Raw genomic sequence first — 14,659 nt, forward strand, 5'->3', positions numbered from 1 at the left:
GTGGACTAGCCTGAGAGTTTAGAATCCCTGGGAGTTGCAGACAGAAGGAATTTGCAACCACTCATGGACTCTTCTTCACAGACTCATCAGGTATTTACAGGAGAGATTGAGATTCAGAGAAAACTGTTTTCCTGCTACAGGCAGTTACTGTGGAAAAGGCACCAAACCTCATCTGGTTCATTCTCCCCTATGGAACAAAAAGCTTTAAGTTTTAAGCCACTGGGGATAGAGCAGCAAACCCTATAGCTCCTTAGGGCTTAGACGAAGACTACAGATGGAGGAACAGCATGACAACAAAATTCTCTACACCCAAGAAAGGGTCAGGAAAACATCCTGGGCACAGAACATTAGCGATCTCCAGCCCCTAGGAGGCAGGGCAAGATCACCGAGAAGGTTCCACCTCTGAGACCAGGACACAAATCCTGCCCAAGACAGGCTGAACCAGGACAAAAGAAAATACTGGTGCCCCCCCCCCCCCCCCAACATGATGCTCCTAGTGCTCCCTCCAACCAGGCTAGCAAGCACTAAGTAACAAGCAGTCTGCTGACTGGAATAACAGTATGGGGAGAGAAGCTTGCTCAGGCTCAGGCTCACAGAGAAGACCTAAAGCTGAAAGAACATTTAGAAAAATTACCTGGCAACCCAGCTCCCACCCTAATTACAAAGTAACACTACCAAGTTTAAAGCCTCTGGTTGTACTTAAGAGTAATCATAACAATGAGTAAACCCAAACCCAACTCAATTTTTAAAAAAATATGTTTTTATTGATTTCAGAGAGGAAGGGAGGAGAGAGAGAAACATCAATGATGAAAGAGAATCATCACTCGGCTGCCTCCTGGAAGCCCCACAGTGGGGACTGAGCCCGAAACTCCGGGGCATATACCATGAAATATGACCTCCAGGTTCATGGGTCAATGCTCAACCACTGAGCAACACTGGCTGGCCAAACTCAATCTTTTTTTTTTAAATCCTCACCTGAAGATATTTTCTCCATTGCTTCTCAGAGAAAGTGGAAGAGAGAAAGAGAAACATCCATGTGAGAGAGACACATTGATATTGTTGCCTCCTGCACTCTCCCCAACTGGGGATTGAGCCTGTAATCAAAGTATGTGCCCTTAGCCAGAATTGAACCCAGGACCCTTTAGTCTGCAGGCCAACGCTCTAACTACTGAGCCAAATGGGCTAGGGCCCAAACTCAATTTTTGACTAGATTTACTCAACCCCACACACTAAGACCTAGCAAAAGAAAGGCATACCTGTTTCTAGGTATAAATACTATTTGCCTCAATTACTGCTGTCCACAAGATGTTTGGCTTTCAACCAAAAGTTACAAAGTACATAAAAGGAAGAAAAAAACACATTCTGAAGAACCAAACTCCGAAATGACCTATCAGAATCAGACAGGGAATTTAAAATGGACAGGATTTATATGTTAAAGGCTGTAGAGGAAAAGTTAAACAAAAATGCATGAATAGACAGGGAATATGATCTGAGAAATGGAAGATATAAAGAACAACAAAGTAGAAATTTCTAGAAATGGAAAACATGGTAAGAGAGATGAAGATTGTCTTCAATAGGCCCATCAGTAGACTCAGTACAGACATGGAAAGGACCAACAAATTTAAAGCAAGGATAATAGAAATTATCCAACCTGAAACAAAGAGTGACAAAACAAATGGAGCATCCAGAAGCTGTGAGACTGTGTCAATAGGCTAAGATACATGTAATTGGAATTAAGAAGAGCAAACAGTAAGAGATATTTGAACAGGCAGTGGCTGAGAATTTTCCAAAATTAACAAACATTGGTGTACAAGTATATGAATCCATTTTCACTACTTTTGGAAAGTGATTCCACCTAGGAGTAGAATTACTAGGTCATATGGTAATTCTGTGTTTACCTTTTGGAGGAATCACCAAATTGTTTCCCATAGAGGCTATACCATTTTACACTCCCACCAGCAATGTATGTTCCAGTTCCTTCACATTCTCATCAACACTTATTTCCCGTCCCCTCCCCCCCCTTTTTAAATTGTAGCCATCCTGCTAGGTGTGTCACTTTGGTCATGTTGAAGGAAGAAAGAGTGTCAATAAAGAAATCAACTTCAGGTTTATGGTGCTAATATATATTTAACCTGATTGTGATCAGTGTTTTCTACTTTTTCAGGCTGGTGGTGCTCTAGAAGATTCTAGCACTTCAATAGCTTACAGTTCTAACTCAAGACCACGTTGGGCTGCCACACATGCTTCTCTCAGACTCCCACAGGAGGGCCAGAGAACTTGTATTCTTGTAGATAGTCGTGAAATCACTTCTGGTTCAGAAGTAATTTCTTCCCTAAGAGCAATTCATGGCTTTCAAGTAGAGGTTTGTCCTCTTAATGGTTGTGATTACATTGTAAGTAACCGCATGGTGGTGGAAAGGAGGTATCAATCTGAGATGTTAAATAATATTAATAAAAACAAGTTCATTGACCAGATCCAGTACCTACAGAGCATGTTTGAAAGAATATGTGTGATTGTGGAAAAGGACAGAGAAAAAACAGGTTTGCATTTTTAAATGTTTTTGTTTATAAGTCTGTAAAGGAACTTGACTGTTAATTCATTCTTCTATTGTCAAGATGGGGGAAGCTCTTATATAATCTTTTTCATGAATGTCATTTCATATTTACATGATGTTTTTCAATAGTCATTATGTTTAAATGCAGCTTAAGAGAATTGAAGGGTAATAAATTGTAAGCAAGTGAACCAATCATAAATCTTTTTCAGGAGCCCCAGAAAGTATGAGGGCCTTAAATAAGGAAGTGGTGGGGAAAAAGGATTCAGGTTTAGGAAGCAGGGTTAGCAGGAGTTGGTGGGATTACTCTTAAATTGACCAATTTCTTGGTTACTGGACAGTTAGGTAGTGGTGCTGTTTATTGATATTATAAACATAAGAGAAGCCGTAGATTTGAGGGGCAAAATTGAGTTCTCAATGGGTCACAGAAATGGATACCTAGCATACATTTGGAAATGCAGGACTGGAGCTTCATTTGGGGAATTTCACTGGGAATAGTGAAAGGATCATGGGATATGGAATCAAGATGCAAGATGCACTGAACTGAGTTCTGGTATCTCTATGAAAAGAGAACAAATGGGAAAGGCAGGGATCTAAATTAATATGCAAGAGTTAAAGATAACATTAAAATGGGTGTGCAGAGTATTGAGTTACTTTTGGAATAAATATATATTTTTATATCAGTTAAACCAGAATTAATGAAATCATCATCAGTGCTAGCATCATGAAGAATTTTATTAGAGGGAAGTAATGTGCTTTTGGCCTTTAGGAATGAATTATCTAGGAATATAAGCTCTTCCAATTCAAGACACTCATAAAGACATGTTTCCATATTTTATCTCAGATCTTTGGCCATCACTTTAAGTCTTTAGCTGTAGGATTTCTCATCATAAATAATATGGCAGTAGTTTTTTTAATGGTGTAGATCTTGGGATTTTAATAATATACAGTATAATGATTCTAGTTAATGTAAATTACTAATGTTTACATTTTCCTAAATATGAAACATTTAGGAGACACATCCAGGATGTTTAGGAGAACAAAGAGCTATGACAACCTGCTGACTACCTTAATTGGTGCTGGAATTCGAATTCTTTTCAGTTCCTGCCAAGAAGAAACTGCAGATTTGCTAAAGGAACTGTCTTTAGTGGAACAAAGAAAGAATGTTGGTATTCAGGTTCCAACAATGAACAGTAATAAATGTGAAGCACTTCACTTTTATCTAAGTATTCCCAATGTAAGTTATATAACTGCATTAAATATGTGTCATCAGTTTTCATCTGTTAAAAAGATGACTAACAGGTATGTCTGTTTTAATATTTTTAAATGGCTACTTTTAAATGATTCTTAGAAGTATTTCCTAGAAATTTTAATGTATTTTTTAAAAGATATAGGCTGTTAGAATATTTCATTCAGTAGACTTTTTGCTTGCCAACATGTAACAATCACTGCGTGAAAGCTGAGAACATTAACGGGGGAAAAAGACAGGCATTGTCTGAGCTTAGAGCTCTATAGGGAACTAGGCAGGGGCATTTACATTGAATGTTGCATTCTATTACTTCTGGGATAGTTAGTCCTATACCTAGCAAAATGTTCAAGTTGAACATTTGTTAGTTTTTGATTATTACATTGTTTTAAAAGGAAGATTTTAGGAAATAGGTTTATTGAACTAAAGGCCCATTATTGTTATATGATATTAAATATAGGAAATAAACTTGTTTTATTTAAACTAATGCTAAAGACATTAACTGGATGTAGAATGCTTAGGAAGAGATTTTCTTAAAGGCTTTTATGTTTAGTGTTCTTTAAGCAAGATAAACTTTATAAGTCAAAAGTTCTAGTGTAATTTTTTTTTTAAGAGTTTAAAGTGAAAGTGAGTTTATCAGTGAAGCAGTAAGACAGGGAGGAGCTACTCCACAGACAGAGCAGCTGTGTAATATTTTTCTTGGTCTAATTTATTTTTCAGTTCACCTCAAGAAATCTCCATGTATGCACAAGTAACTCATCAAAAGGCTGAGGAGATCTATAGATATATTCACTATGTATTTGACATGCAAATGTTACCAAATGGTCTTAACTAAGACTGAAATCTGATGCACAATCAGACTGCTCAAGGTGCGGTTATCAAAGAACTCTCACAACACTAAATGCACTTCAGTAATCATTGCTATGTTTTGTGATTATCAGTTTAAAATAAGTAAATAAGAGAACATTTCCATATCTATTATTTTATGTTGTGTCTATTTTTTTTATATGGGTTATGTATTTTTAAAAATCTGATGTTCAATAATGACCATTTGATTAACTGGACTATGAAACTGTATTTTTATTGAATAATAAAAGTTTATTGAAGGTGCTATTGAGAAAGTAAAAGCTAGAGTTTGAGATATATTTTGGAATTTTCCCAAAGATTTTTGTACTATCGTCATGTTAGCATAATAGGTTGATGCATCTGACTGCTGCCAAAATGGTCATGAACAATTTTTCCTATAATATCTAGAATATTTTAAATGTCCTGAGACTACATACATATTGGATAAGGTGTGGGTGTATTGTGAGATAAATGCACCAGTAACTACGAAATTATAAAGTGTAAATGAGTACTGTATGTTTATTTTACCAAAAGTGACCCAATCAAGTAGTCAAATCCTATTAGTATAAACTGTAACTTATGCTACTTTTTTGTTGAAATATCACATTCAAAGAAGTGGCTTGGACTTGGAAAACTTTTCATATATGAGCTTCTGAATGTGGACTTCTGTTGCGACCCATTATTGTTTTTGTGATGCTATTCATGTTTTAAGATGGATCTATGTTTTTATCTGCAACAGCTGAGGCCCTTCCTTCTAGTCAGTCCAGTGCTAAAGCAGCCTTTAATTGTGTGGACATTTCCCCCCATTTACAGCCCTTTGTCTATGGTTGCCTTTTTCTTGTTGCAGGTGGGTTTTTGATCCCTCACAGAAGAGTGCTTTTCTTACCATAGACTTCAAATTGCTTTTCTTTCCTTTCTTACCAGATAAGTGAGGCACAGAAATAAGTGATTTATGGAAATCTAGAACCAGATCACAGGAACTAGATACAGTTTTCTTCTGCTCAAAAGTTACTATAATTGTGAATTTAGCTCTTTTGGGATACTATAAATTCTCAATTCTTCTGAAAGTAACTGATGTCGTATTTCTGTTCAATAATTGTCAAAGCCAGTGAGAACAGGTCTGTAAGTTACTGGCTGATAACAGTTACCAATCTATTGTCTCTCAGGCTCAATTTACCCTTCAGTATCTTGCTCAGCTGTAATGGACTGGACTTTTTGAGCATTTTTCTCTATAGTGAGCACAATCAAGTTTTATCAATAGAAGGAAGGGGGTCTTCCTGGTTCCAGTTTGTTCTGCCCTTCTGCTCCTGATCAGCAGTGCGCATAGCTGGGACGTCTGGTGTGTTCTGCCCCAGCTGTATGTGGGAAGCATGCAGTTCCTCAGCAACCTCACACTGACCTGGGCTGACCACCACCTGGAAGCACCTCCCACACGGACACTAATGTACCCGCATTCTATGTCCGCCTGTCAGACAAAATATTTCATAAATTAACATGGTGTGAGGGATGTAACTAAAGGATTTCATTTGTTTATGCTTGCTGTATAGAGAGCTCTGTCTATATTTAAGCTGCAATAGCTCTAGCTGGTAGCACTTAACTATCAACCCTATTGATTATCAGTCCATCTTACTATTTTTCTTTGAGCCCTTAAAGTCTTTCTTTTCACTTTTAAGTCTTCTTTGGAGGTTACCTTAAACCCTACTAGCTTACTTTATGGCCTGATGGAAAGAAATGGGACTAACTCTGAACTTGGCAGGCAGATACAATGGACTAGGAAGGACGAGTAGTTCTGATAGGACACAGGGAATATGGTTGGGGGTAGGGAGTCACACTTTGGTTTGCGCCCATCTGTGCTATTTCAAAATTATCTTTTTGTTTCCCATTAAGCAATTTAAGTAGCTTCTAACTCCTAAAACATCATCTATTAACATCAAGCAGCATGGCAATATACTGAATATTGGCAACTTAAGTTCTACAACTCTGTTTTTTAGAGCCACTCTAAGATAAACCTTCATTTGTTCCACCCTACATCTATCTGTCAAGTCTTTGTGGCAGAAAAAAGCATGGCAGTTTAAAGGACAATGATCTAACTGCACTATTTTTTAGATCCTGTGTTTCTAAAAATCCTTTATTATATATCTGCTGATTATTATTGACAATTCTTAAGACACAAGAAAATGTACCTTTTACTACAAGTTCTGGGGGGAAAAAAACAAAAACACAAATATTATAAAAGCAAACTAATTTTATTTGAACAACCTAACTGGAGAGAAAGGTAGGTGAACATGTACTGTAACTAAAGGGGAATAGTCTATGTCAAATTTTAAAACATAATGGCAGAATAAGCGAAAAGAAGTTTTTCTACCCCCCTAAAAGAGCTATCTGAAAGGAAAACAATGTTTACTACGACATACTAACTTGAGTCCTTATGGTCTCTTCCAGTCTTTTAAATACTTAGGGCCAAATTTAAGCTATGTCTGCATATGTAAATAAGGCTTAAGAATGCAACAAAATCTGTTCTTGGACTCTACCTAATAAAATACTGGAAAAGCAATAAATTAAAATTTACATAGGTTCGAAAGGTATGACAATCACAAGTTTTAAGAAAAACAATCAGGAGGAAAAAAAGCATAGTTAAAACATGTAATTTAAACATCATATCAACTCTGGCTTATATACCAAGAGGTGAAAAGAATGCTAACTTCAAGTTTTCATGAACTCATTAGCTATCAGTACAATCTATCTTTTATTCTCCCTAACCTCCTCCTTTAAGGATAGCAACATTTTCTTCAAAAATTTAAAAAGTCCAGTTTGGAACATGATTTTCTTAAACAGATGCTTATGAAACATGGCAAAAACAGAATTTTAGAAATATCTATACAGCAAGCAAAACATTTTTCCTTATATTTTTAGTAAGCTGCAGCAATGAGGAATATTCCATAGAAGGATCTTTAACTTTGAATACAAACATATAAACCTTTGAAAAGGAGTCCACAATTTCAAAAGATGCTACATTATAAAGAAAATATATACTCCAAATGAAGGTATGAATAACTGTCTGCTTCTTGATAAAAATACTGGAAATATTCTCATTTTTACTATGCAGAATCAGAGCTTGAAAAATAATAATCTTTCTCTTCTTCATCCAAAGACTCCATAGCATCAATGAAAAGTTTTCCAATATTAGAGTTTTCTCCTAAGAAAAGTTTAATAAAAAAGATTAATACATTTCTAAAAGTAATTTCAAAGAAAATAACCACAAGAAACCAAATAGTAGGTCTGCCCACTTGAGAGCAGTTAATTTTAGTACCATGTTAATAAAGAGACTGCCCTATAATAGAACTGAGCTACTAAAGAAAGATATAAGTGTATTACCTTTGTTAAATGGGGTTTTTCTTCTTGTTGGAGTTGGAAAATCACTTTCTACCTACAAGAAGAGTTCATATTAATAGCAAAATGGTACTTCCTGTGAAGCCTGCCTTAAACCTAGACAACATTAAGCATGCTTTATCCCCAGAGCAGAGTCCTTATAACAATACCTAATCACATTATAATTATCCATAAAATGTCTAATTCTCTTTAAGATGAATTTATCTGGGGCAAGAACCACGATTTATTCAGTGTTGTTTTCCACATTACAAACTAATGCAACAGCAGTTAAAGGATAGTCTATGGGCCTCTAAAAGTTGCCAAAATCTAAGTACTTATGCCATGACATTATATTAGCAAAATTTAAAAATTCTCTGTACTTTAAAATCTTGTCTACAATGGTAATTTATATTGTAAGCTTTAAATGTGTAATGCATGCTTACATACATGAGTGCTTTTTAAACTACTGGCCATAGCTGGTTATCTTTAAAAAATAAAAAGAAACAGAAAAGGAAACATGACAGTATAACCACTATGGTAAGGCAAGTATTTTTGAAAGAAACTTTTGAGATACAAACTTGTGTTGATAGATTGTGATGTAAATAAATTTTGTGTGTGAAATGAGTCAAAACACTATTACATCTTTTAGCTCTCAAAATCATTTGGTGAGAGGAACCATATCATTATGACCCCCAGGTCATGCTTCACCATAAAGCTGGTATAGGGAGACAGACCTTGACATCCAAACTTTTAACACTATATAAATCCTTTGCTCTTTCTATCCTCACACATTGGATACAAAATATTAGTCTATGAAAAAAGGGGGCTAAAGCATAATGATATAATTTGGTGGCTCAAATTATAATCCATTAAGGAAAACAAAAGTCCACCTGGCAGGGCATGGCTCAGCGGTTGAGCATCGACCTAGGATCCAAGAGATCACGGTTCAATTCCCAGTCAGGGCACATGCCCGGTTGCAGGCTCGAGCCCCAGTCGAGGGCATTCCAGGGGCAGCCGATCAATGATGACCCTCTCATTATTGATGTTTCAATTCTCTCTCCCCCTCTCCCTTCCTCTCTCTGAAATCAATACAGATATATTTTAAGAAAAAGAAAAGTAGTTGACATTATGTCAGAAGTACAGAGAAATAAATTTTTAATAGGAAGGGTCCTTATACATATATCCATATGAACTTTTTCTCATTTTGCAGAGAACAATGGACTAGGGTCTTGCTACTACTCAGTATGATCCATGGATAAGTAGCAGGGGCATCACCTGGATTGGGGGTTGTTAGAAATGCAGAAAGAATCTCAAATCTACTGGATCAGAATCTAGGATTTAACAAGATCCCTAGGTGACTCTCATGCATATTAAAGTTTGACAAACACTTGTCAAGGCAACCCAACTCCTTACTGGCAAAACAGGCACTAGAAGGCAAGTCTTTCTCACCATGTTAAGGTGATTCCTGGTCCTTTACAACAAACCAAAATTTAATTTTCATAAGGAATGTGGGACTGGAAAAGGGGACTCTGAGAAACACCAAGAGGGAGTCTGCCTACATTTTCAATTATGGAGTAGAGATTTCTTTTGAAGAATTTAGTCTCCAGGCTAATTTTCAACCAAGGTCACCAGAGGTATCATTTCCTATGGACTAGTGAAGCCCACAAAGAATGGATGTGATTAAGTAATCCCAAAGTTTAGAGACTCTCTGAGAGAAATTTTACTCTAGCAAGTGTACAATATAAATTTCAACATGGGTAAGGGAGGAGGAGATGGCCATAATTTGGTCAGAAGGAATATACCTTCAGGGGATAAGGCAGTCATTTCCCATTCTACTACCTCCATAAACTATCATTCTCTAAAATTAGCTATTTACTTTAAGGAAATTTGAGGTGAATGAGTTTTCCAGAATACTTGTACATTTATCTGGATATAAATTATCCAAATTAAAATCAAACTAAAAATTTAAAAATTAATTCAAGAGGATAAAGGATTCTCCCAATTTTTTATCAAAGGGATATAGATCACTATTAAGGCAACTTAGAGTTAAAATTTTTTCTGTAATTACATTTTAAATCTTGATCTATATATATAAATTAAGTAGCTGAATCTGAAAAACATTAAGAAGATGCATGGGATTTGATGCAATTTCTTATTATATTGACAATCATAACTCAATCTAGATTATTCCCCAAACAGACACGCTTTTGTGTCTTGCCTGAAATGTCCTTCCCTGACCTGTAAGTACTTTTCCCACCCTACCTGACACCTGACTCTTCAAATGAAAATTTTTACCATTCTCACTTTCCTCAAATGCTTTAGTCTATCAACTGCCACCTGTAATTTATGGCACTTATGTACTTACCTCATTCACAGCCTCATTTACTTGTATTAGGCTTTAAGCACCTAAGTAAGGTCTCTTACATAGCTTAAAACTTACACAATTTGCCATATGTTCAATATGTATGCATTTACTAAATCCAATGCAAAGAACAAAAATACTTACTGTTTTTTTCTTGATATTGCCCCAGACAATGCCGCCTTTATTTTTATGTTTTTTTTGCATATGAAAAACATATTTATCACAATCATTCCTGTTTGAAGACAAAATAATTACAAGTCAACATTAACTATCATACCTTTTATCCACAGGTTGAACAACAATTGACAAAATTAATTTGTGTTTCAGTCTTTAAAAAGTGCGTTTTCTCTAATGTTTTTAAGAAGACAATGGTATGCCCTGAGAGATGGAAAAAAAAACTTCAGACATTTAAAGGAAATGGAAATACCAAATAAGAACATTCTAGTAAATTACGGTTTTGCTTCTTCATTGTCCCATTTGTGCTCTTTCCAATCTATCTTGCTGCTGCCTCTTTTTCAAAACTCACTGAGACTTCTTATCCCTAGATTCCCTTTGTTACACCTTTCACTCTTTTCTCCTGGTCACTTCCTTCCCTAATCCAGATTGAATTTTGAAGTTGGTAAATTTAAGGTGATGAAAACCCTTAATTTGTAGCATCCAACTGTGTTGAGTCTTCAATTCAGTGCACATATATGAAGTTTTGTTCTCATTTCTTTTTACCTTCTCTCTTTTTTTTTGGTTAATCCTCATCCGAAGATATTTTTTCCACTGATTTTTTGAGTGTGGAAGGGGGAGGGGAGGGAGAAAGAGAAAGGAAGGAAGGAAGGAGGGAAGGGAGGGAGAGAGGAACATCAATGAGAGAGAGACACATTATTGGCTTGCCTTCTGCAAGTGCCCCAACTGGGACTAGGGATTGAACCTGCAACCCAAGTACATGCCTTTGAACAGGGAATCGAATCTGCAACCCTTCGGTGCACGGCCTGACACTAACCACTGAGTGAAACTGGCCAGGGCTTTATCTTATCTTTCTCTCTTTCTCGTTATAATTTTTATTTATTTAAATTTTATTGTTGACAGTATTACAAATGTCCCCAATTCCCCCCAACCTGTACGCCCCTTCTCCCACCCCCTGCCCCACCCCAGGCCTTCACCATACAACTGTCTGTGTGTGTTGGTTATGTATATGAGTTCTTTGGTTGATCTCTTCCTGGCTGAACCCCCGCCCCTTGAGATATATCTTATCTCTTAATCTTCTCATTCCTAGCAAATATGCTTTCCTCAATTTATAGATGAAAACTGCAGCTAAACAGAATGGTTATTCTCATTTCCCCCTACAATTTCTAGTTTTTTGTGTGTGTTATTTTTTGACAGTAAATACTAGCTGAGCACCAATTCTAATTCTTCCTCTTGGCTCCAAGGTCCTATATGATTGATTATCCATTCCTTTATGACTATTTGGGAGCAACCTTTTTTTTTTTTTTTTTAAATTCAGTTCTTTATATATATGAAGTCCCTTGTAAAAACAGAGCCAAATAAAAAATCAAAAAGGCGGCACAGGGCAAAATTTTAAAAAAGGAAAAGAAAGGAAGGAACAGAAAACAAGGGCAGAGGACTTACTGCTTCTCCTCAGCTTTCTCTGTGGTCTCCTCGTCTTTGGACTCCTTGCTGTCCTTCACCAAAAGAGCTTCTAGCTTTTCAGCCACTTTCTTGGCATTATCGTTTTTGCCCAATCCTCCTTTCTTTTATCTCTCTTCGATCTCTTTCCTGCATTCTTCAAAATTTGTGTTGAGTTTCTGTGCATTTTCAGCATTGGAAGCGAATGGCCTGAAGGCTTCTGGAGCTGGTCAGTGAAGTCAGCGTGGGTGTTCTAGACCCAGGCACTGTCACTGCCTGCGTGTGGCCTCAGCTCCATCATTGGCATGATATAGTGGTTGGTGCATATTTTCCAGGTCTTAGCCCTCCTCACGAGGAGGCGGATGGTCCCTTTTTCCTTATGCTTCAGGAGCTTCACGTCGCCGGTGCCTCGTTCCTTCCATTGTGGGAGATTGTTCTCTGAAGCAAATCGAAACAACTTTGCCTGCATTTTGAAAAGCTCTTCATCTTCCAGCGTTTTAATTTCTTGCTCAGGAAGAGAAACTATAGGCTCAAACTGAGGGTCGTGGTTGGACTCGTTTGCATTCTCAGTGGAGGTATCATGGTCCTCATTGATGTCTTTGACGGCCGCCATGGAGGGCCAAGGCGGTGCTGCTGGCTCGGTCTTCGCTGGCTCTGGGGCCTTTAGGTGGCTACTCCTAGCTCCTCAAGTCTGGTGCTAGAGCCTACCCCGCCCGCTGTTCCCTCGGCCCAGGGACCGGAACCCGGAACCCTGACCCTTGACCCCGGCAGCAGGGAAACGCCCATGAGCAACCTTAAAGGTATGATGTGTAGAGCCTGGCAGGCAGGGCTTGGGGGTTGAGCATAGACCTATGAGGAGATCGAGGTTCAATTTCCAGTCAGGGTACACACCCGGGTTGTGGGCTCCATCCCCAGTAGGGGGCCTGCAGGAAACAGCCAATCAATGACTCTCATCATTGATGTTTCTCTCACCCCCCTCCTCTCTCTGAAATCAATAAAGACATTTTTTAAAAAAAGGTATGACGTAGAAATTTGTAAATGTGTGACTGTATTAAGATATAATGTGTACCATACTCTTGCATATTACCCAAAGCAATATAAAGATTTAATGCAATCCCCATCAAAATACCAATGACTTTTTTTTTTGCAGTCCTCAGTCTAGAAAAATAAATTTTATTTATATTTCAGATAGTTCCTATATTCACATAGTTCAAAATTCAAAGTCTCCCAAGGTATCTCAGTTCCTCTCCCTAGGGATCATCAATGTTTTCAGTCTCTCATGTATCCTTCCAGAGATACTTAATGAAATAAAGCAATTATGTAAAAGTATATACATATACATACTCATGTATATCAAACCTATATATAAATGGCAACATAATTCAATGTATATAACTTTTTTTACATATTATATTGTGGACATTTTACCATAATAGTACATAAAGAACTTCCCATTCATTTCTATAGCTATATAATGTATCAGAAGTTACTTGACATCTCATGTACTGACTGCAGCCGGGAACTGAACCTGTAACCCAGGTACATGGCTTTGACTGGAATTGAATCCTCAACCCTTCGGTTTAGGGGCCGACACTAACTGCTGAGCCACTCTGGCTAGGGCTTGATTAGTCCTTATTGATGGACATTTGAGATGCTTCCAGTATTTTGCCATTATAAATACTGCAAGGAATAAACTGAACATTCACAATTCTAGAAGTAGGATTGCTAGGTTAAAGAGCATGCGCATTTATAACTTTGATATATACTGATAATACTGCTGCCTGAAGAGATTGAACTAATTTACCTTCTTGCTAGTAATTCACGAGAATGGCTTTCCTAATCTGCAGGACTGCTATATTAGGGAAATTAGCCTTTTTCCGGGATGAGTTCCACATATTCTTTTCTCAAACTGTCATTTGTCTTTTTAAAATATTAAATATATTGGGATGATATTGGTTAATAGGATTATAAAGGTTTCAAGTGGTCATTATAATACATCATCTGTATACTGCAGTGTGCTCACCACCCAAAGTTTAGTCTCCTCCCATCACCATCTATTTGACCCTTCCACCCACTCTAGTAACCACCATAATGTTGTCTGTGTCCTTGAGTCTTTGTTTTGTTCATTCATTTGTTGCTTTCTATTTTATATCCCACAGATGAGTGAAATCATGATTCTTTGTCCTTTTCCATCTGACTTATTTCAATGAGCATGATAGTCAAGATCCACCCATGGAGCCCTGGCTGGTGTGGCTCAGTTTGTTGGGCGCCGTCCTGTGCACCAAAAGGATGCTGGTTTGATTCCTGGTCAGGGCACATGCCCAGGTTGCAGGCTGGATCCCCAGTGGGGGTCGTGTAGGAGGCAGCTGATCAATGTTCTGCTCTCACACCAATGTTTCTCTCTCCCTCTCCCTTCCTCTAAAAATATTTTTTTAAAAAGATCCATCCAGCCCAGCTGGGCGTGGCTCAGTGGTTGAGCATCAACCTAGGATCCAGGTGATTGGGGTTCAATTCCTGGTCAGGGCACATGCCTGGGTTTTGGGCTCGATCAATGACTCTCTCATCATTGATGTTTCTCTCTCTCTCCCTCTCCTTTTCTCTCTCTGAAATCAATAAAGATATATTTAAAAAATAAAAAAAATAAAAAGATCCATCCATGTTGACACAAATG

At 37.4% G+C, this 14,659-nt stretch overlaps 2 protein-coding genes and 1 pseudogene across 6 annotated transcripts in view; 1 reads left to right on the top strand and 2 right to left on the bottom strand.

Moving 5' to 3' along the window:
* The window catches only part of FANCM (FA complementation group M), a 67,907-nt gene extending 62,292 nt beyond the window's left edge, over positions 1-5,615 (top strand). For both annotated transcript variants that reach the window (XM_081117085.1, XM_081117086.1), the window contains 3 exons: positions 2,165-2,540; positions 3,565-3,853; positions 4,518-5,615. In XM_081117085.1, the coding sequence (XP_080973211.1) occupies positions 2,165-2,540; positions 3,565-3,853; positions 4,518-4,632 (780 nt within the window). In that variant the 3' untranslated portion in view covers positions 4,633-5,615. The remainder of the gene's footprint in view (positions 1-2,164; positions 2,541-3,564; positions 3,854-4,517) is intronic.
* Positions 5,616-6,870: 1,255 nt separating this feature from the next.
* MIS18BP1 (MIS18 binding protein 1) overlaps positions 6,871-14,659 on the bottom strand; it is a 41,348-nt gene continuing 33,559 nt past the window's right edge. For all 3 annotated transcript variants that reach the window (XM_081117107.1, XM_081117105.1, XM_081117106.1), the window contains 3 exons: positions 10,519-10,606; positions 8,019-8,070; positions 6,871-7,839 (listed from right to left, as the gene is read on the bottom strand). In XM_081117107.1, the coding sequence (XP_080973233.1) occupies positions 7,742-7,839; positions 8,019-8,070; positions 10,519-10,606 (238 nt within the window). In that variant the 3' untranslated portion in view covers positions 6,871-7,741. The remainder of the gene's footprint in view (positions 7,840-8,018; positions 8,071-10,518; positions 10,607-14,659) is intronic.
* On the bottom strand, positions 11,988-12,681 carry LOC308547215 (ran-specific GTPase-activating protein pseudogene; annotated as a pseudogene). Its single transcript has one exon. The product of its transcript is annotated as a ran-specific GTPase-activating protein pseudogene (transcript).

Source organism: Miniopterus schreibersii (genome assembly GCF_964146895.1).
Source record: "Miniopterus schreibersii genome assembly, chromosome: 1".
In the NCBI taxonomy this organism is placed as follows: Eukaryota; Metazoa; Chordata; class Mammalia; order Chiroptera; family Miniopteridae; genus Miniopterus; species Miniopterus schreibersii.